Source organism: Balaenoptera acutorostrata, chromosome 18 (assembly GCF_949987535.1).
Source record: "Balaenoptera acutorostrata chromosome 18, mBalAcu1.1, whole genome shotgun sequence".
In the NCBI taxonomy this organism is placed as follows: domain Eukaryota; kingdom Metazoa; phylum Chordata; class Mammalia; order Artiodactyla; family Balaenopteridae; genus Balaenoptera; species Balaenoptera acutorostrata.
The window spans coordinates 12,123,185-12,144,033 of record NC_080081.1 but is presented as its reverse complement, the minus strand read 5'-3'; the positions used below and the strand labels follow the sequence as shown (position 1 = coordinate 12,144,033).

Here is a 20,849-nt window from a genome sequence, read left to right as displayed (position 1 = left end):
ATCTAGAATGTACTGCCTGAAGTAGAAGTGAACCCCTAGTTGGGTGGGGAGGAAAGAAACAAACCAGCAACATGGATGGCTAAAGATGGATGATTCTGAAGTTTTCTTTCCAACTGGTAGAGATGAGAAAAAGTGGAAACTGCCATCTTACGTTGGCATGGTTGTTAAATATGCCCTCACAGCCACAGCTTCTCACATCTAGCCCTTATGATACCTACCAGCTGGGATTGCCTTGTGTTGTCTGCTAGTTTTTCCGGCTTGCTAGTTGGGGAACAGTCCACTGGGAGTATAACAAATTGTGAAGTATTAATCATATGTGGCTGGTTTTTCTTTCTCTCTTTCTTTGTAGCTGAGATTGGGGATTTTGATGAAGCATCGGACAGAGAGCATTTAGCAAAAAATAAGTACATACCTCAGCAAGATGCATTAGAAGACAAAATTGTGGAATTCCACCATAACCACATGTAAGTCTCCTTTGTTGCTTCCTACTTGCTTTGAGCTCCTTCTCTCTGTCCTTCGACATACGTGGACACACACACACACACACACACCCGTGACTTACTGGGAAGAAATATACAAAGGGTGAGGGAGGAGAGCACAGAGGCTCAGTGAGTGTTGTTACTTATCCTGGACTGTTGGTAACACAGGTTACCCACTCAAGACCAGACCTCTGGGCTCCTTGCTTGCTTTCCTGTGAGACCAGAGTAACACTGGAATTTAGGACACCCCATGCTTTGGAGTAAAAGGAAGAGTATAAGACCAAGTACCAGGAAATCAGGAAGGGGACATGATAACTAGGGACAGTATAAGAATATTGTGAAAATGGAGAACCTTTGTGCCATGTCCATTTTGGTTTTCTGTTTTGATCAATAAAATATTTTCAAAGCATTCTCTGCGCCTTTTGTTTTTGTTGTTGTATTTCAAGGAAGGCACTTGGGTCTCGGTGATAGTTGCCTTGACAGAGTGTTGAACTTTGCAAGTTTAGGGCTATTGTAAGTGACTAGAAACTTGTTTCAACATGATCGTGTTTTGCTTTTATATGACCTTAAAGGAAACTCTCTGAGATTCCAAAAAACTGGCCGAGTTTGAGATAGACTTTTGGGGTTTTGTGTTACACAAGCAATAGAGCTTTTGTTCCAGTTGCTCAGCTTCGGGTTATAATGAATGGGAGGCTGGGTGTCATCCGATCGGATAGCCCCATTGTTGGTGATGAAATGCCTTTTTATTTCCCAAGAGAAGATGCTTAATCTTGAATTCATAGACACGGAGAATTCAAATCTCCTGGCCTTTCTCTTGAATTTTTGTTTTGTCAGTGGACAAACACCAGCAGAATCGGATTTCCAGCTCCTGGAGATCGCCCGCAGGCTGGAGATGTACGGCATCCGATTGCACCCAGCTAAGGACCGGGAAGGCACTAAGATCAACCTGGCTGTGGCCAACACGGGGATTCTAGTGTTTCAGGTAAGAGCGTTCGGAACCAGCTCAGTTCCCTTGGTGTTGCAGAGATAAGAGTTGGCCCTTCAACTCTGATTCCATGTTGGGTGGTCCAGGCTAAGACCTCTGATAGTTATTTTTAGGTGAACAGGGAAAAACAAACCTCATCTCAGGGTTTTCTGTTTCTGTCCAGACCCTCAAACTTGCAGATTTGATTTCCTTTGCCTCGCTCTGGTTGGGGAACCCATGACTGCAGATTTGTTTGCATTTATTGACTTTGTAGGATCATAGAAATCCCTCTCTCTCTGTTGACCTAACTTTGAACATAGTATAATGGAATCGAGATTTCAGATCCCCAATATAAACACCTTTTTCACACTTGCCCATGATATTCATCTGATTTTTTTAACCTAATTTGCGTTCTTTTTTTTTTTTTATACCTGATTCGGGTTTTACCTAAGTTAGCTTGTTTATGGTTTCACATTTACCTAACTTAGAAGATATAGCAGTTTTATAAATTCACAGAAGCTATGTCCATGTCCTGCTGTAATTTTGCAGCTACACACATACTGCTCTTGGACCCTTACCTGTGTTTTACATAAGGACATAGCGCTCTGCACTCTGAAATGTGTGCACCCTTGATCATACTGCTGCTGTACTGCTATTGATTAATGCATCTCTTTTTCTTGACAATTTCATTGAAGTATTATTGACATGCAATTAAATGCACACATGTAAAGCATGCTGTTCTTAAATATGTATAAGTTCTTAAATATGTGTATCCTGTGAAACCATCAGTGAAATCAAGACAGTAAACATATTCATCACCCCAAAGGTTCCTCAAGACTTTTTTCTTTTTTTATATTGAAGTCGTTGGTTCACAATATTATATTAGTTTCAGGTACATGACATACTGATTGAATAGTTTATAGGTTATACTCCATTTAAAGTTGTTATAAAATATTGCCTAGTAATAAACTATAATGGAAAAGAATTTTTAAAAGACTATAGATGTTTACATATATATATAAATATATATAACAGAATCATTTTGCTGTACACCTGAAACTTACCCAATATTGTAAATCGACTATACGTCAATTAAAAAAAAAGAAAATGATTCCTAATTAAAAAAAAAAAAAAAATATATATATATATATATATATATTGCCTAGATCCCCTGTGCTGTACAATATATCCCTCAAGGCTTTCTCTTTTAAACAAAAGTGGATAATCTGTGCATTGGTTGCTTTGGTTTCAAAGGGGTATGAAGAAAGCATCTGCTTTTCTCATGAAGTAGGGTCAGATTTCACCCAGTTTTGAAGGTGTAAATATGTGCATGACCTAAAACTCTTTTTTTGAGCTTTGCCAGATTGGGTTACATTTCCCCCTTCGTATTTTACCAAAGTAACCTCAGTGATTCTTTGCTCCTGTATCAGATGTTTATGAGGGACACTAATTACCAAAGGTTCGTGTCCCAAGAGAAGTTGAAGTTGGGTTTCCTGTGGGACACGAGGAGGTGACGTTTTGTGCGCAGCGTGGTGTTTGAGGAGGTGACGTTTTGTGCGCAGCGCGGTGTTTGAGGAGGTGACTGCTCCTGATACTCAGTGACCTGCAGACATAAGCTAGGCGTCCCTGATGAGAAAAACAGCAGTGAAACAATGTGGTTGTCGGTCCTCCCATTCCGCCTCAGAGTTCAAACCCTTAAACATTTCTACAGATCATAGTCGGGGGAAGAAGTGCCTCACAGTTGCATTAATTTGCTTGGATTGTGTTCGAGACACTTGAAATGTTGAGAATTGCTCCGTAATGCCATCATATACAAGGACTGTATCTTGGAATTAATCTTCTTGCCTGTGCCTAATTGCTTCATTCTAACCAATTTAAACAAGTGGTTCTGGTGTTCAAATGGGCTCGAGGAATTCTAATTTCACTTGAGTGGACGGGACAGATAGGAGCTGGTATCTGGCGACTCTCCACTGTGTCTCCCCCAGTCCCACCTGGTGATCAAAGATGAGGATGTGTGCGTCCCTCCCGGAGACTGTTCTCTGGCCTCAGAGACACACGGAGGGTGGGGTTTCCCCTCCCCGGCCCTGCTTGTGCTGTTGGAAGCAGAGCAGTGTGGACAGAGCGGGTGATCGCTAACCGCTGTGTTGCTTCTGTGGCTATAACAACAGCTGCTGGTTAAGGCACATGCCCGGGAATCTCATTCTGCTGCAGTAACCATGTGATTTCGGACAAATTAAAATCTAGCCATGCTGCAGTTTCCACAGGTGTAGGATGAAGATAATAAATCCAGCTCCCTGGGTTTCGTGTAAGGCGTCCCAGGATAAGGGCTGTAGAGGACTTGGGACAGTGCCTGGCCATCGGCCCGTGATGGTCGCCAATAATTGTGGTGGTTGTCATGGTGTTTATTTTTATTTATCTTTCTCTGTATCAGCCCCTTGGCCAGCCTCTTCTCCCCCTGGAGGCAGACTTAATTTGAAGGCCAGATCATATAATTAGTGAGAAACAATGATCCAGGAAGGGAATGGGGATCATCCCACAGTCGCAGAGCCCGGGAATTCTCCAGCAAGAGGCATTCTTAGGGGCGGTAGAACGTCAGCCCTCCTTTCAGCTCCCCGTGAGCAGAGCGGACCAACTCCCGTGTTGCTTGTCATTCGTTTCCCGGCTCACTGGCCGATACCTTTCTTCTCAGGGTTTTACGAAGATCAATGCCTTCAACTGGGCAAAGGTGCGGAAGCTGAGCTTCAAGAGGAAGCGCTTTCTCATCAAGCTCCGCCCAGATGTGAACGTAAGTGCCTCTCGGGAAAGAGGGGGAGACCAATGAGCCGCCTCGGGGTGGGGCGGGTCCTGCTAGGGCGCAGGTGGAACCCATGGCCGGCGGCTCGCCAGGTGTCTGCCAGTCTGTACGGTGTATCCAGATGCTCGGTCCCTCCACAGCTGTCATCAGCAGTAGACAGAGGACACAGATGTGTGCCCAGGGAGGGGTCACTTCCCTGTGCACCTACGGGCCGCCCCCTCCTGTGCAGTCGCCGTGTCTGAAGCCTCGGCCACCTGGACACCCCGTTCAGCATTCTGCCGTGCTCCGGGTCTGTCCCTCCCCACCCAGGGGCGGTTCTTCTGTTGTCCCCAACCCCTGACAGCGCACTCTCACGAGCTGACCCGGCCCCTCCCCTAACACACTTCCCGAAGACCCTCCCTCTAAAGATGTCGCTCACGTGGTGCTGGGTCAGAGAAGGAAGAAAGCATTTTCTCCATCCACCATAAATAGGGATGGATGGGTGACAGAGTGCTGATGTCCCCAACCAGAGCTGGAGTGCTTTTTCCCATGGGGGAAAAAAAAGATTATAAATGGCAGTCTAGGTGTATAGTAATTTGGTTACATTACGGATGAAATAGGTTTTTATGGGCTGATTTGGGAAGCAGGCACCCACTGGAAGTTGTTTTCTATGAGAAGATGTGTTTTGAGTCCAAAAGACTGTGTACTGCAGCACGACTTGTCTGTAAGTTGAGACCGCACTACCGAGAACTGTGAGATTCTCCCAAAACGGCTGGAACCGCTGAGAATGTTAAGGGCTGTGTTAACGTGGTCACTTAAATTGAGCGTATTCAGTCTGGAAGTAGAAAATTACCATATCCCCTTTCCCAAATCAAAGGACATGAATTTTTCAGCCTTGAGTGATAGATACTTCAGTGCTCCAGAAAAAAATGGTCATTTCCTGTATGGTCCCTGGGGCCACCTGGAGGCTGGAGCCATATGCTTTTTGATGGAGAAAAGGCTTAAGCACAGTATTCAAAGTTGGCATGAACCATGGGGGAGAAAACAGAAAGAAGAAATGTGTTTCAGTTATTTTAAGGAGGCAGAAAAGGCATTTCAGTACTTGGACATTTTTTAAAGAAGGAAATGTAAGCCAAGTAAACAGAATTTGTTTATGATTTCTGTCAAAGGAAATGTTATCACTTCTGCTGAGCATTTTCTGTTTGTTCCTCTAAGGAATTAAGTGGGGAAGAAAATGGTTGAACGATGATGACTGTATTTCGTCATGAGGAACAAATGTATTTTACTAAATATGTGGATTTATGGTCATGCTATAATAAAATACACAATTGAAATTTTATCGGACAGATTTGTTTTCTGCCCCCTTTCCCATATTTTAACGGAATGTCTATGGGTAATGGAAAAAACCAAAGTGTTATTTTCTCTTTCTAGAGCTCATACCAGGATACCTTGGAATTCCTAATGGCCAGTCGGGATTTTTGCAAATCCTTCTGGAAAATCTGTGTTGAACATCATGCCTTTTTTAGACTTTTTGAAGAGCCCAAACCAAAGCCAAAGCCTGTTCTCTTTAGCCGAGGGTCATCGTTTCGGTTCAGGTAAGGATTCTGCTTCACGTCTCTCCGTTTGCCACGTGGTCCTTTTCCCCAAAACTTTCCTCGGGAAGGTTGGCCTCCAGGAGCTTTGGCCGATGGCATGTTTGCTGGGTCATCGCAGAAGGCTCCTGGCAGCCCCTTGCTGTGCTCGGTTTGAACGTTAGGTAGCCACAAGGCCGTCTCCCCAGCCACAGACGACTCCTAGTGGAACTCTTCTAATTCAGAAAGGATTTCCTTTCTCTGTAGAAGCAAAAGCACCTTGTTAACACTTGCTGTAGCTTCACCGAATGCCACGTAGACCTGCCCATCTCTGGTTCAATTTCTCACTCATTCTTTCAACCAGTCTTTGAGTGTCTACTGCATGTCAGATTCTGCGCTAGGTGTTGGGGGTATACAGTGAACAGAACCATCCCTGCCTTCGTGAAGTATACAGGCTCTTGGGATGGTTGCTTAATAATCAAACACAGAATTGTTAAGTTGTTGAGTTCATTGAACTTTTTCTGTCATGTATAAGGGAAATATCAAGAGACAGAATGGACGCAAAAGCGCAGTTTCTCTTGGGACTGCTTTCATCCCGGGCTAGCCGAGAGAACTCCCGCGTCTCCCAGCTGTGGGAAGAGGGAGGCAAGGATGGTGGAGGGCTGTGCTGAGTGTGAAATGAGAACGCCTTGCTGTCTTCTCCGCCCCCTCTCGTGGTCTTCATTTTAGTGGCCGGACTCAGAAGCAGGTTCTCGACTATGTTAAAGAAGGAGGACATAAGAAGGTGCAGTTTGAAAGGTAAGAGAAACATCAGTGCCACTTGCGATTTGAGAGGAGTCCTTCTCTGCGGCAAAGCATTGCTCCCCCAACGCCCCGTGAGCTAGAGAATCGCTTCCGCCCAGTCAGTCTCGGCCGGTTCAGTGTTAGGAACAGCTGAGGCCCGGGGGACACTTAACTCCAGGGTGAGAGGAAGCCAGCAGAGGGCAGGGATGCAAGAGGAACAGGAGCTGACAGAGGGCGTAAAGCGCTGTAAAAACCTACTCACCGGTGAGTCCTTAAATATTTGGGGATTTGAATTGGAAGTATTTCTATAAACTTTTTTTTTTTTTAATTGGAAAAATTGCAAACCCTTTTCTTTAGTGTTTTTTTTAAATTAATTTTTATTGGAGTGTAGTTGATTTACAGTGTTGTGTTAGTTTCAGGTGTACAGCAAAGTGAATCAGTTATGCATATATCCACTCTTTTTTAGATTCTATTCCCATATAGGTCATTGCAGAGTACTGAGTAGAGTTCTATAAACTTTTTAATTGAGTTACGTTTGATTGAAGAGAAACAGGATTTACTTTTGTTGTTAGCAAATGCTGATAGCTCTTATTGTATGCCAGGCACTGTTCCAAGCCCTTTAGACATAGGAACTCATGGAGTCTTCATACCTGCTCTGTGAGGTCCATGCTATTTTATTTCCTTTTTAAAGATGGAGACGTGGCAGCTCAAAGATGTTGAGTAACTCGCCCAGGTCTCAGAGCTGGTAAGTGGGCCCTGGTCATCCAACTCCAGAGCTCACTACCCTTCATCACTGCTCTGCCCAGAGGGACTAAAAGAAAAGGGTAAAGAGGTGAAGGGATGGTGCGCCAATGGCTGTTTAGTTGCAAGTGTTTGTTTTAATGGTTTTCTTTTTTCAGTTTAACACATTTAAAAATTAACAATAAAGCACAGAGAATACACAGCAAATACCCATGTTCCTAGTACTTAGAATTAACTAGTAACGTTTTTTTTTGTTTTTTTTTTTGTTTTTTTGTTTTTTTGTTTTTTACTTTTTTAATTTTTTTTTATTTTATTTTTTATTTTTGGCTGTGTTGGGTCTTCGTTTCTGCGCGAGGGCTTTCTCTAGTTGCGGCAAGCGGGGGCCTCTCTTCATCGCGGTGCGCGGGCCTCTCACTGTCGCGGCCTCTCTTGTTGCGGAGCACAGGCTCCAGACGCGCAGGCTCAGTAGCTGTGGCTCACGGGCCTAGTTGCTCCGCGGCATGTGGGATCTTCCCAGACCAGGGCTCGAACCCGTGTCCCCTGCACCGACAGGCAGACTCTCAACCACTGCGCTACCAGGGAAGCCCACTAGTAACGTTTTAACATTGGTTTCTGGGATTTTATTTCTTCTCTTATTTGCAGCTATTTTGGTTACAGATGTAGTGAAAACCCCCTTTAACCAACAGCCTTCATTATTTCCCTCCTTCCCTCCCCAGAGGCAACAACTACCTAATTCATGTTACTTCTATTAGAAATATTCATGCACCCAAAAAGAATAGGCAGAATTGCTCTGGGGGTGTCCTTTTTAATTTATATAATCAGTATTACATTGTATATAATCATGCGTCTTGCTTTTTAAACCTACCCTGATTTTGAGATCTATCTTAAGCATTTTATGGTATTGTGAAAGTATTACCTTTTAGGTATCTGATTCCCTGTTGATAAACATTCAGGTTGTTTGGTGTTTTGTTTTGCTTTTGCTGAAACAAGTGTGCTGGCTTGACCACCCTTGTATATTTCTCCTGATGGAGATCTGGGGTCGTTTTTCCCTCCCTGTATATAGAAATGTAGCGTTCAGAAGATTATTTGTATGCTTATCTAGATGTAGCAAACCCCATCATTTTCTCGGACGATCCACGATTAATCTTTTGAGGATCGTATAAGAAGTGGTCTGCCTCTCTCTGACTCAGAATGTGGGTGCTCCAGAGCCTTGGTGTGTTAATTTGGAGTATTTTAAAGAAAAGCTGGATGGACATTGGAATTTAATCTCTATATTTATGCAGTTTCGTGTGTTTGAGTACCTGAAAAGTTTCTCATGCTTTTCCCCTGGGAAGTTGGGGACCGACACACTAAGGGAAGGAAAAGATTAAAGGGAAGGTGTTGGTGGCATAAAAAACCAGTTTCTTCTACTGTGGAGTCTATAAATTCATCCCTGGGGCAGGGCCTTGTCTCTGAACTGAGCGCTGTGAAGGAGTAGCTCATTAGCGGCAGAGGCCTCTGCTATAGAACTGATCTAAAAGATCATTACCCAAAGCACGCAAATTGATTTCATATTGCTAGGCCAGGGCTTGCAGTTCAGAGCGTACTCGGGCCCAGCCCACTTCTCCCTCCCAGTGACATTTCCCATAACCAGAGAGTTAGCGTTCAGTGGCGGCGCTCCCAACCAGCTGGACCCCTGCAGTGGGAGCTGGGAACGCTGAGAACTTTTTCAAGGCTGAAGCAACCCCCGGATCCTACAAGTGATACAGAAGGGGTGACTGGGTCTGTCTCCAGGGAGCATTTATCCAAACTACTTTGTGTGCCTTCACTACTGAGGGAATGCCTAATGCCGTTATTTTTCATGTAAAACCAATAAAAAAAACCAATTCTCCTAACTTTAGTTCTCTTGTGTGATTTCTCCCAGGAAACACAGCAAGATTCATTCCATCGGAAGCCTTGCTACGCAGCCTACAGAGCCGAACTCAGAAGTGCCAAAACAAGTCAGTGATGGTGATAGTCACTATTGTAGCTCTGTTTTCCGCCAAACGTCCTCTGCTGAGGACTGGGTTTCCTAGTCTGCTTTGGTGTTCTTCATCCTTCCACTTCGGGGTGTTTTCTAGAGGAGAGGCTAGCCGTGTGCCCTGGCTCTGACCAGACACCGGCTCTGTGCTTCTTGCCCTGGCCTGTATCCTTGCCCCTCCTCCCTCCCATGCCCTCGCCCCCGGGGAAGTTTGCTCTATTGGCCTGAACTCAGCTTAGGGCTGGAACCATCCAGAGCCAGAGTTGAGCCCACCCTCCAGCTAAACGGCTGCGCTCGCTCGTGTGAAGAGATCAGGACCTAGCTCGCGGGTGACAGGTGTAGCTCCCCTTCGCTGCCAAGGTCAGAACCTTGCACTGGCGCAGGACCGGACGGTGCGTTCCCAGGGCTCATGTTACAGAGCAGCGACCACGGTTGGCAACAAGACACATCATCACTCTTGCTCTGAGGGTGGCCAGAGCTCGTTTTCCCTGGAGTTGGTCTCTGGATGAGCTTTCAGGGTTTTCTCTACAAGAGAATAAGAACTTTGTTGGGAAAGAACACGAAGGCAGTTTCACTGTGTGAATCCAGAGAGTCTGTAAGCTGCCCATCCTGCCCTTAGGCATCGAAACAAAGACGTTTTTGTCATTTGTCTGAAATCTGTGTCAACTTGCCTTTGGAGGTCCACGTTGCCTCTCCTCCTCCCCCTGCCCCCACCCCCTCAGGAAGTCAGTCCCCTGTGGGCCGGAAGGACCGTCTTGTTCCATAGAAACTTTGGACGCCCGAGAGGAGGCTGCCGGTCCTGGAAAGCAGAGGCACTGCCTCACCTGTGCTGCCGGGGACCCTGCACTGTCGGCTTCCACACCCTGAAAGAACGTTCTGGATCCTGACCAGACAGCCTCGGGAATGCCCGATTCCTGACGGGGTGCTTTGTTCTAAGACCGGGGAGGGCAGGCTTTCTTTGGCAATCCTCGGCCACTTGATGCGTCAGGAGATGCCATTAAGTGGGACTCCACGTCTCCGTCTCTTTCAGCTGTGGCGTAACCTCTCCCTTTTCTCTTCATCTCCCTCCCCCTTTTCTTGCACACCCCGCGCCCCACCCAGGCTCAGCAGAGTGCCAGCCTTACCTTTGGAGAAGGTGCTGCATCCCCGGGCGGCCAGAGCTGCCAGCCGGGAAGGGACCCGACCGCTTCGGCCGAGGAGCGCGGGCCACAGCGCAACCCCACTCCGCAGAGGAGCCCGGCGGGGAGCACGAAGGCAGACGGGGCCGGCAGGGCGGAGACGGAGGAAGAGGAGGAGGTCGTTACGGACAGGACCCAGCAGAGTAGACCTCGGCCCCCGCAGCCAAGCACAGGTCCAGCATCCAGGGCTGCCCAAGGCAGCAGCGCTTCCATTCCTTTCATTGACTGCAGTGATGTAGACAGTGAATACGACCTCCTCAGGGAGCACGCGTCCCGGTCACGGTCCCAAACAAATGACAACTATGAGGGTGATTTGACCAGTGGTGTTTATCTGCTGTCCAGGGATGAGAGGCAAATAGAGGCTAGGCGCAGGGCTTCCCCTCACTCTGTGAAGTCCTCCCGGCCTCCTTCCAAAGAATTCCGTGACGATGATTCAGCAGACATCACCTTTGACATGAGTGGGAGCCCCAGACTCCCAAGGCACAGCTCTCTGATAGACGAGATGTTCAGGGCCTCGGGCAGTCACAGTGCCCTGGCCACCCCCTTGTCTCCCAGCAGCAGAAGTTCAAGTCCAAGTATGAGTTGGGACAGGACCGGGTCTCAAGGCTATGTTTCCGAAAACGCACATGACTGTAGAGAGAGAAGTGTGGGAGGAGATCCTCTCCCAAGCCAGGGTCCTCGTTACGAAAACGGTTCCCCCATCTTACAAAGGCCACACTTAAGGAATCTGAGATATAATAAGTCAGAGACAGATCCACTCATTCTTAGCCAGGTAGCATCAACCCCGACGGCAGTGGATAGGCTTAATGGCCACGGACAGGGAGGCCTGGCCGGCCCAGCCGCCTCGGAAGGTAGAACGCTGGCTAATGGTACACGTCTCGTGGGTCCAACCTCAAGGACCCCCGTGGCGCAGTCAGCGTGTGCCACTAGCAAGGCAGCCCAGCTGGCCCCCCTGCAAGTGACCGAGGGCTCCACCAGCAGTGGGACTGAATCCAGCGATTCAGACTCTGAACTGGTCAGCCCTCTGAGCCAGCCCCTCGTGTTTGGTAATCCAGCTGTGCTGAGTTCCCCCTCCGGGGTGAGGAGAAAGAAGTCCTTGGGCGGCCTGCCTTTGAGCGAGGAGGGAGAGGAGTATGAGTGAGGAGACCAGAGGGCAGGTCTTCAAGGGTTGGAAACCTGGAGTCGTGCATCCAGGATTTCCCTGGAGATGACCTGTCCTAGCGACTTGTTAATTTTTAATCGACCTTTGTTAGAGGAAATTTTGGGGCAGGCACATGTTTGGGTAGGGCATGCCTGACTTCTCAGATCTTTCAGAAGGACAGAATTTCACACACCATGACAAGTTACCAAGAGCTTGTTTCTCTTTCTGGCTGAAGGCTAGGAAGAAATCCTTTATTATGAATCTGATCATGTGTATAGTGTGTTGTATTTACGTGGAAATTTTCTGTGTATCTTCAGTTGTGTACACAGATCACCCTCCCATCTGGTCGGTTATTGGGACGAAAGTATCACTGAGATCCCAGGAAAGGTGTGGGTTTTACTTTGAACCCCTTCTTTAAGAGGAGGGCTGCTTTGCTGTGCCTCATAAAGTGAGGAATTGACAAAATTCAAGGCCAAACGTAAGTTGGTTGCTAGTTGAAGTGTTGTTGAAATCTTCGTTACTAATAAGACTAGTGAGTATTTTAATTGGAAGCATTTGGGATTATTTCTTCTTTGCAGACTTCCTATGAAATGATATAAATCTTCATGAACTGTAATCGAGATGAGATTGCTGGTTTGGTTTGGGTTTGCTTTCATGGGTCAGACGTTAGTTATGGTTGAAGAAGGTGTTGAAGAGCTCTGGCCGTCAGAGCCTCTTGGTGAAACACAGAGATGCTGCTGAGAGACGCTGCAGGGAAAAGTGAGACCTCGCAGGGTAGGTACTGTTGGCACCAGGAGGTTAGCAAGCTCAATGCCTGCCTTTGAATAGTGCACAGCACCGAGAAGGCCTGTTTCCCAGTCTCGTTGCCCTTGGTGGATTTTTACGCACATTCTTAACATTCACACGCTCAGGAACAGTGACTTCTGGCTGCTTCTCTGTGCAGGAAAAAAGAAAGTAGAAATAGTGAGAGGTTTAGTTTCTTTTTAAATCTTAACCATCTACACCAGTGCCTTTCACCCAGCGTTTCTGCATTTCAGATGGAAAAGCCTGGTTTGAACTTGCATTGCTTCTCAGCCTTAGCTGCACTTTGGAATCACCTGGGACATGTAAAAAATTGGTATTGCCTGAGCCCTGACCCTAGAAATTTGGATCAAATTGGTCTGGAGTGCCCCCTTGGGGTCCCCAGATGGCTCTGCTAGGCTGCCAGGGTCATTTCTCAGCCAGACACTATTGCCTTCTAGAATCTAGTGGAATGTGATGGAAGTGTCAGCTGAAATGTTGGCTTGCTTGCCAAATAAGAAAAGCGTCACCATTGAAATGCTTTTCTTCATGCCTGCTCTTTGGTACTTTTTAGTCTTTGGTACTTTTTTTTAAAAAAGATAAATTGTAGAATAAAAATTTTAGATCCTAAGTAACTACAAAATTATTGAAAAGAGTTGTAATGATGATCCAGCCCTAACGTGCCGCCATGCGAGTGGCCTTACTAAAACTCATCGTGTGGCTTTGTCATGGGGAAGAGCTAATAAGCAAGTTTAGGAAACTGAGTAGAATTTGGCCACAGTGTTGAATAAGCAGAAATATTGATAGACCCTGTGGTTCACGCGTGACTCTCTGTCCACATGAATGTTGAGAAGTTGATTTTAAAGATTCTGAAAACTTAATCCATTTTTACACACACTTTTGCTTTATCTTCCTAATCATTTGATTCAGTGCATGATTGATGAATCAAGTTGATTATTGGATAGCTTGAAAGATGTTCACTGAAGTAGTCTGTTCATCTTTTGCTTTATTTAGATTTACATGTTCAACAGAGTCACAGAATTTTGAAGCCAGAAGGGACCTTGGAGGTCACCTAGGTTAAACCTTTATTTATGGATGAGAAACCTTGTTCTGACGAAGGGAAGAGACTTCCCATAGTCCTACAGCCGTCGCATGGCAAATCTAAAACTGGAACCTTGGTCTCTGGACTTCCGTGTTTTACTCTATGTGACAGCTTGATGCACTAGGACCTTTTGGATTCAGTATTTTATATTTTGAGACTCTTGTATGGATTAATAATTAAAATCATATGGAGACCAGGAATCATGTAGACTTAGGTTATTACAGTCCATATTAGGTAGGAAGAACTACTGCTTTTTATATTGTGGGGTTTTTGCAGTTATAACCCATTTTTGCATATTCTGTTTTGAGCTTAGAAAAAGATGTCAATTTGCTATTAAAAAAGTAGTCAAACGTGAGTTAAGCAGAGTCACATGTGGAATCTGTGGTTTATTTGTGAAGGTGGTGTGTTCAAATGAGTTTTCTTTTTACCTCTAATCCTACAGCAGTCTGATCATGAAATATGAATGAGCAAAAGGTATTAACTTAGCTGGCTTAGAATGTGAATCATCAGATGTAAACCCCCAAAGCAAAACATATTCCAGTAATTATTTTGTTTTGCTATTTCCCCGAAGAGATGATTTTTTATCCAAAGTGTTTCAAAAGCAACTGATCGACGGTGGTGTACCCAGTTCTATATTGACGAGATTTTCCACTTTTAGGGTCACTGGTAGAGTTTTTCTCCGGTTTGGTTTTGTACCAGCCAAGCACCTCAGTTTCTGCTTCTCAGTCAGTCTTTGTGAGAGTGGCAATTTTGGTGTGATTAACGGTGCTTAAGAGAAACTGGGTGGGGGGGTGGGGGGAAGGTGTGTAGTTTTTTCAAAAGCCACGTATTCTGAAGTGCTGGGAGTTTTCACTCATTGCCTCTGGGAGAGCTTTCCCTGCACTAGTAAAGAGAGCTGCTGGGTGAGTGAACCTAAGCATTCTTTGAGTCTGATGGTAGAGCCAGTTCACTGAGGTGAGGAGGTCAGAGAAAAGCCAGCAGGCTGCATGCCAACCCCAGTGCCCCGCACCTTCCATGCCTTCTGCCTGCTGTGAGGCTCTGGTCCCCGGGTCCTTCCCTGGCCTCTGGAATCTCACTGTGTGGTATGAGAAGGGCAGGCAGATCAGAGATGGGGTTGGGTGTGACCAAATAGGCAGCAGAGATTAGAGACCTGTGAATTCTTTCAGACTCCCAAAGGGTTTCGCAAGACCCGTCAGAGCCACTTTTTCTAAGGCAACAGCTAGTGTAGGGGTCGCCTGCATCAATAAGGAAGCCAAGTCTTCAGATCGCGGCCGCTCCTGTGCAATGATATCTTAAAGCCTTGGGTGGAAGACAAACCAAATATAGAAACAGAAATCTTCAAGCCACTCAGGGCTACTCCGGGGCCTCCGCGCATGAATATCTTTTGTTAGATAGTATTTCAAAACCTGTAAATTATAGATCCTTTTGTGACTGATTTTTGTTGCTGCTTGTTCGGGCAGCATAAAAATGCAAGAAATCCTCGTAAAGAACTGCATTTAATGAGTTCCAGAACTTACAGTGGATTGCCCCAGCTCCTTGACCAGTCATCTGTATGCCATGATGCCATTTTATTGGACAGGCATTTAGTTATTAAAGGAAGTCTGTGAGCCAGATTCTTCTCCACATATGTGATTCGTATTTGGAAATTTCTCACAGATTTATCTCACCAAATGGTGCTGCTGTGGCCTGCACTTAAAAATGTGAATAATTTCCATTTGATGCTCCAGAACTTCTTTGAAGATTCAAACCAAGTAATGCTTTAAATACACACACACACACACACACACACACACACACACACACACACACACACACACACACACACACACACACACACACACACACACACACTAGGCCTGCAAAACCAAACTACAGCATGAGCCTCTTGAAATTTCCACCAAGTATACAAAATCCAGCCTGCCCGCAGTTGAATGAGAAACCCTACGTGCATCTTCGCTCTGGAGTCAGTTTGATTGTGTTGGCAAGCAGTTCCTAAAAGAAGAAACAATTAAAATATTAAGCTGCCATTTTAAATTTTGTTAAAACTGTTGTGAATGTGCATCACCTCCCTTTTTCATAGCTTTAACCAGTGTTCATATGGTTTTAATCAACTTTTTCCACTTAAAATGCTATTCCCTGTTTCAACACAGTATGGGTTTGGTGCAATTGAAGTCATCAGTGAGTGATTGGGCTACAGGTAGGCCCAGCCTTAAATTAAGAAACTTGGGGTTCCCTTCATTGTTAGGTTTATTCTGAGTTTATTTGCTTCTGTCTCGATCACTCTTCTTTGCCTAGGCCCTCATTTTCATTAACCAGAATTTAAAGCTGTCCGAGCTGCATCCCCAAGAAAGGCTCTTTTTTTCTGGATCTTCTCCTTTGTAGTCTATAAACATTCCTCCTCTGATGAGCTTAATTACTCTAAGGCTGGCCTTCCTCTAGTTTCATGGGGATGAGTCTGCAGTTGACTCTTGGGACAACACGGGTATAAATGGCGCAGGTCCGCTTATGCTCAGATTTTTTTCAGTAGTAAATACCACAGTACCACACGATCCAAGGTTGGTGGAATCCGCAGATACGGAAGTGTAGATACATACAGAGGGCCGACTATAAGTTATACGTGGATTTTCCACTGCTCGGAAGGTCTGCACCCTTGACCCCCGCGTTGTCCAAGGGTCAACTCTACTGCTGCCAATTTTACAAAGCAAACTGCAGAAGAGTCTTTCAATGCAATCTTTGCAATAGAGAAAGTTTCTTTGAACCCGAAAGAGGTGAACATTTCAAAATAACCTGTTGCTGGCAGCTCTCTGAGTTTACACTCAACCATGTTAGCCAAGTTCATAAGAACATATGGAAGGAAAGGTACTAGCGGATGAACTTCTGCAAGAAGGAAGTGATGAAAGAACTTGAGTCTGGCGACATTTACTGGCGCTGCTTTTTCCTCGTTAGTCTAATTCCATCTGTTTCTGTTTAGTTGAATGAAACGTAATACAGGGAAATGGGGTCTCTACACTGTGCGTACCTCTAACACCAGTTGCTAGTTGTTAAAATGAAGCCATGACGTTTAGATCAAAATAAGCATGCCACTTAATGTAGCAGCTGTCTTTTTCTTAAAAAAAATAATAATGATGAAAAGCAAAAAATACCCATGATGGTTTGGCCTAACGTTGTAGGCATCAAAGGTCAAAAGTGGCCTGGTTGCCACCTGTTTGGATACCTACTTGGAAAAGAGCTGTTTATTGTTTCCTGGGTAACCTAGGGATTTTAAAGTATTTCCGCTATAAACAAAAGTTGCAAATGCTGATTTGTGTGTCAGATACATATTTGGGAGGAGGTGAGTAGAGTCTTGTTGTGAAAAACAGGTCTTGCTTCATAAAATTCAGAACACATCACTCAAGAAAACATAGATGAAACTTCCAGCATGGGGGATTTTTTTTTTTTTTTCCCCAGTCAAAGCCGTTAAACACCCTGGTGGAAGCTAAGATAGAATTAGTAAATCTCCTTTCTTAAAGCTTTAAAAATTGAAGAGACTCTGATTTGTTCAGGATCGTTTCAGTGTGGATGGACTGAATGATGCCCACATCACAGCTTAGCCTTGGAAGCAGCCTTTGGCAATCTCCTTGGCCTCTGGTGTTCGGTTATAACTTCTGGTGGAAGGCAGCTCCTTGGCATCTTCGTGTGGGTTCTAGATCAGGGTGCTCTGATATGTCTTAGGGTGGTTTGGTATTTGAAAGTAGGGAGGATTGAAAATCAACTGTTGACAAGGTATCTGATCTAAGTTTGTAGTTGAGAGCTGGTGTGAAAGGTTAGCTTCAAGGCAGGTGCTGTTAATGCAGTCATGGAAATGGTACTGAGAATTACATGAGCTTGCTGCTAGGGGTCAGGTGCAAGAACTTCAGAATATTGAAGAACAGAAGTTAGAAATCACTGCAAAATGCAACATAAACCAAGAGTACTAAGGCGGGAGCAGGGACCAGTGTGTGTGTGTGTGTGGGTGTGTGTGTATAACAAAGCATCGGACAGTAATTAACTGTACTTTTGAGTAAGAGGTAGAGGTGTTAGTGGTACCGGGAGTTTGGAGGCAGTCCTTCTGCTTTATTATAAATTGGGGTTGTTAACTGACTCTCAAATAGGAAACAGTAGAAGGGTCATTTTGGAGCCTCTGATGGGCCTGTCAGTCTTCACAGATGACCTTTCTGGCTCATGAAACTGGGCCAACAATTGCTTTTTCCTGGGCCTTGGAGTTCCTTTGTAAGAAGGAAAGCATTTGTCACTCTGCCCGCAGTGATTTATAGAAAGACCAAAGATAGGCTTTCCTTAGTCAAGAACACACACCCGCTGCTCTCTACACACGCACCTGAATGGCCAGTGGATTCAGTCCCTCACCCTCACCTCCTTTCTGCCTGGAAGGTTGCTGTGAAAACCTAACTAACCCAATCTCACAAGCTTGGCCTATGTTATTAATCCAGTTCCCTTCTGTTCTCTCTGTGTGTACATTTAATATTTTATTAAAAATTTCTAATACGCTGAATTAGTTTTAAAATAGACAAGGCTGGGGACTTCATTCTCATTTTTGTCATTTGTTGAATAAATTTGAGAAAACATTTTTCTGTTGTGCCGTGGTATGCACTCTGTGGTCAGCATGTACCTATCTAAGGAAAGACTTTTTTTTCCCCAGCGTTCTGTCTTTTATCCTCAAAGCATGGTATACCTCCTGTTCCCTGCATTGTTGGAGCACTGTCTGATGTCTTTTTTTTTTTTTTTTTTTTTAACATGACTGAATACCAGTTTGTACTTGGAACACCTGTTTCTTCTAGAATACAGTGATCCTGCTCGCTAAACAGCAAGCTTTATCACGGAGGCATCCTGAGCGGTCATGCTCGGTGGTACCGTATTTCACTAAAGGTGGGGAAATAGAAGATGAACGGAAGACCTCACTTTTCTGATGCCATCTTCTCCAAGCCCGCACTTTGTGCCGTGTGGAGGTGGGGATGGTCCTTGGAAGGGAGCAGGATCTCTGTAGGGCGGGGCAGGGCTCGTGGAAACAGAGAGCATCTGTGGCAGGAGCTTACGTGGGCGGAGCTCAGACAGCTAACCAGAGGGCTGGCTTCCTATTTTGAATGGTGACATGTATTCCAATGGGGATAGCAAACTTTACGTAGCGTATAAGAGAATTTAGCTGTGTGTGTGTGTTTTGTTGGGGAGTGGGGATAGATAGAAATGTAGAGAAGACCCCTCTAGCTCAGCCCAGGTGGCTGCTCATGGCCAGCGAGCTGTCTGTAGTTTGCTGTCTACCCAGAATGTAGGCTCTCACAGATGCTGTCTGGTTCTACCTTCTGTCCACGGCTGGGAGCGCAGTATTTCACGGAAGCGTGGACATATTCCACCGGGAAGGTGGCTGGTTTCTCCAGTAACAACGAGCTTGGTGATTCTTTAAGCATGGAAGGCCAAACTCACATAATGGTGTATGCACGGGATTAATAGCTCTTGTTAATCTCAACTGAAGAGGCTTTTACTTGTCCTAACAGGTATCTTGCTGTAAAAACTGTCAATTGTAACTGTTCTTTCCGATTGATGGCTGAAGCTTTGTCCTGAGTACAAGATGGTGTTTTTCATTGGTACGAAGCACCATGTCCCCCAGCCCAGACACTGCCAACACCACCACCGTGTTCAGACAAAGGAGAATTCTCCTTTATCTTTTCCCCATAAACAAGAACAAGCTAGTACATTCGCTATCATTTTCCCATTAGCAGCATTTCTCTTTCTTTTTCTGCAAGTTGCATTTCTATTGCTTTCCTGAATTGCTTGATGATGAACAGTAACGTTGATGTTTAGCTGCTTGTAAAACTTTTCTTCAAGGAACTTGGTCTAAGAAGCACGTACATTACGCGCAACAACCTAAATTATCAAGAAGAAGGCCACCCTGCTGTGATTGGTAATCCTATAACCTGGTTTTTCTTGTGGAATCTTGTAACTTCAATGAAACATTGTCAGCCCTTTTTTTTTTTCCTCTCTTTTTTTTTTTCCTCACATATTCCACTGGGGTGGGACCCCGCTTAGTTATCAGACTAGAGTGAATCCTGCCTGCTCTGGAGACTTCTCATGAATCAATACAGTATTGACCTTTTTTTTTTTTTGGTAACTGGCTTTCAAATGCAGACCATCTCCAGAGAGAGTTTGTCTTCTCTTTTAGAGGGAGATTGTGGATTTAAAAAGAGCCTTTTTAAAAATAAATGCAAACCTGCATCTGTAATGTATTTCCTACATGTGCCTTTGAAGCATATTCTGGGTACATAGAGTTATAATCGCCTATATTTTAGAAGCAAATGGCAGGAGACAAATCACAATAGATGAGTGGCATCTAGACATTTGCCAAATACAGAACTTTGGGAGAATATTGAGGAAATCCTCATAGATACGTTTTAAATAATTGTACTTTTTATAATTTTGAAAAGAAGACTTGAGAAAGCAATCAACAGTCTCATTTTCATCTGTATTCTTATTCTCAGATATTTTAATACTTACCAAATCTATGGATTACTATTTTTAAAGTTGTCAGCTTTTCTGGTTCCCTCCTTAACAGGAAAAATAACACTTATCTAATTAAAAATGAGGATTCCCAATTTATTGACTAGTTTAAAACACAGGACAGGTACAACTAAGTATTCGAAATGCCATTTTTATTACTGGAAAAACAGATTAGAAAGTCCTCTTTCCCCAGGCTTGTGTGAGTTTGTTCTTAAGCCTTTTTAGTATAGTCAGAGGAAGTAGATGGTCACTAGGCGGCTTGTACCGAGTCCCAAGAGCAGAAGGCAGGCGTGAGTTTGGCTTCTTGATCATAAACTGTGTTCCCGCTGTTTATGTGCCTCTGGTGGAGGGCTGGTCAAGAGATGCTCCAGTCTGGGTGAAGCTGCAAATCCAACTTCCCCTGTGCAGCCAGAGAGAAGAATTATGAATGTATATTACATTAAAAAGATAGAGCAGCTAAACCCAGTTTCTGGGCCGGGTGATAAATTGAAATCCATACATATTGCAGTGCTAATTTGAAGTTCCGTAATTGTCGGTGCCATGAGAATGTGTACATTTAAAAGGATTTTTTTTAAAGCAGTTAACCAGAAATGCCCCCCCCTCGAGAGTAGCATTAGTGAAGGCATGTTTAATCCATGGGAGTGACATAAACTCAGCCCTCTTGATACAGATTAAGGGTAGGGACGGGGACATGGAGATCTGGGGTGGGGAGGGGAGGGAGGAGTGTCATGACATTATTTGGTAGAGGTGAGGGACTTGAACGTTATTAACCAGAAATATAGCTGAATGCCTAAAATCCTGCAGGGCAATTTC

At 44.8% G+C, this 20,849-nt stretch overlaps 1 protein-coding gene across 4 annotated transcripts in view; it reads left to right on the top strand.

Moving 5' to 3' along the window:
• The window catches only part of FARP1 (FERM, ARH/RhoGEF and pleckstrin domain protein 1), a 294,466-nt gene that overhangs the window by 224,727 nt on the left and 48,890 nt on the right, over positions 1-20,849 (top strand). For 3 of the 4 annotated variants that reach the window (XM_057533237.1, XM_057533235.1, XM_057533234.1), the window contains 8 exons: positions 350-464; positions 1,314-1,461; positions 4,133-4,228; positions 5,648-5,811; positions 6,517-6,585; positions 7,262-7,315; positions 9,215-9,290; positions 10,412-10,661. In XM_057533237.1, coding sequence (XP_057389220.1) covers positions 350-464; positions 1,314-1,461; positions 4,133-4,228; positions 5,648-5,811; positions 6,517-6,585; positions 7,262-7,315; positions 9,215-9,290; positions 10,412-10,661 — 972 coding nt within the window. The remainder of the gene's footprint in view (positions 1-349; positions 465-1,313; positions 1,462-4,132; positions 4,229-5,647; positions 5,812-6,516; positions 6,586-7,261; positions 7,316-9,214; positions 9,291-10,411; positions 10,662-20,849) is intronic. The other variant, XM_057533236.1, reaches the window with a different exon arrangement.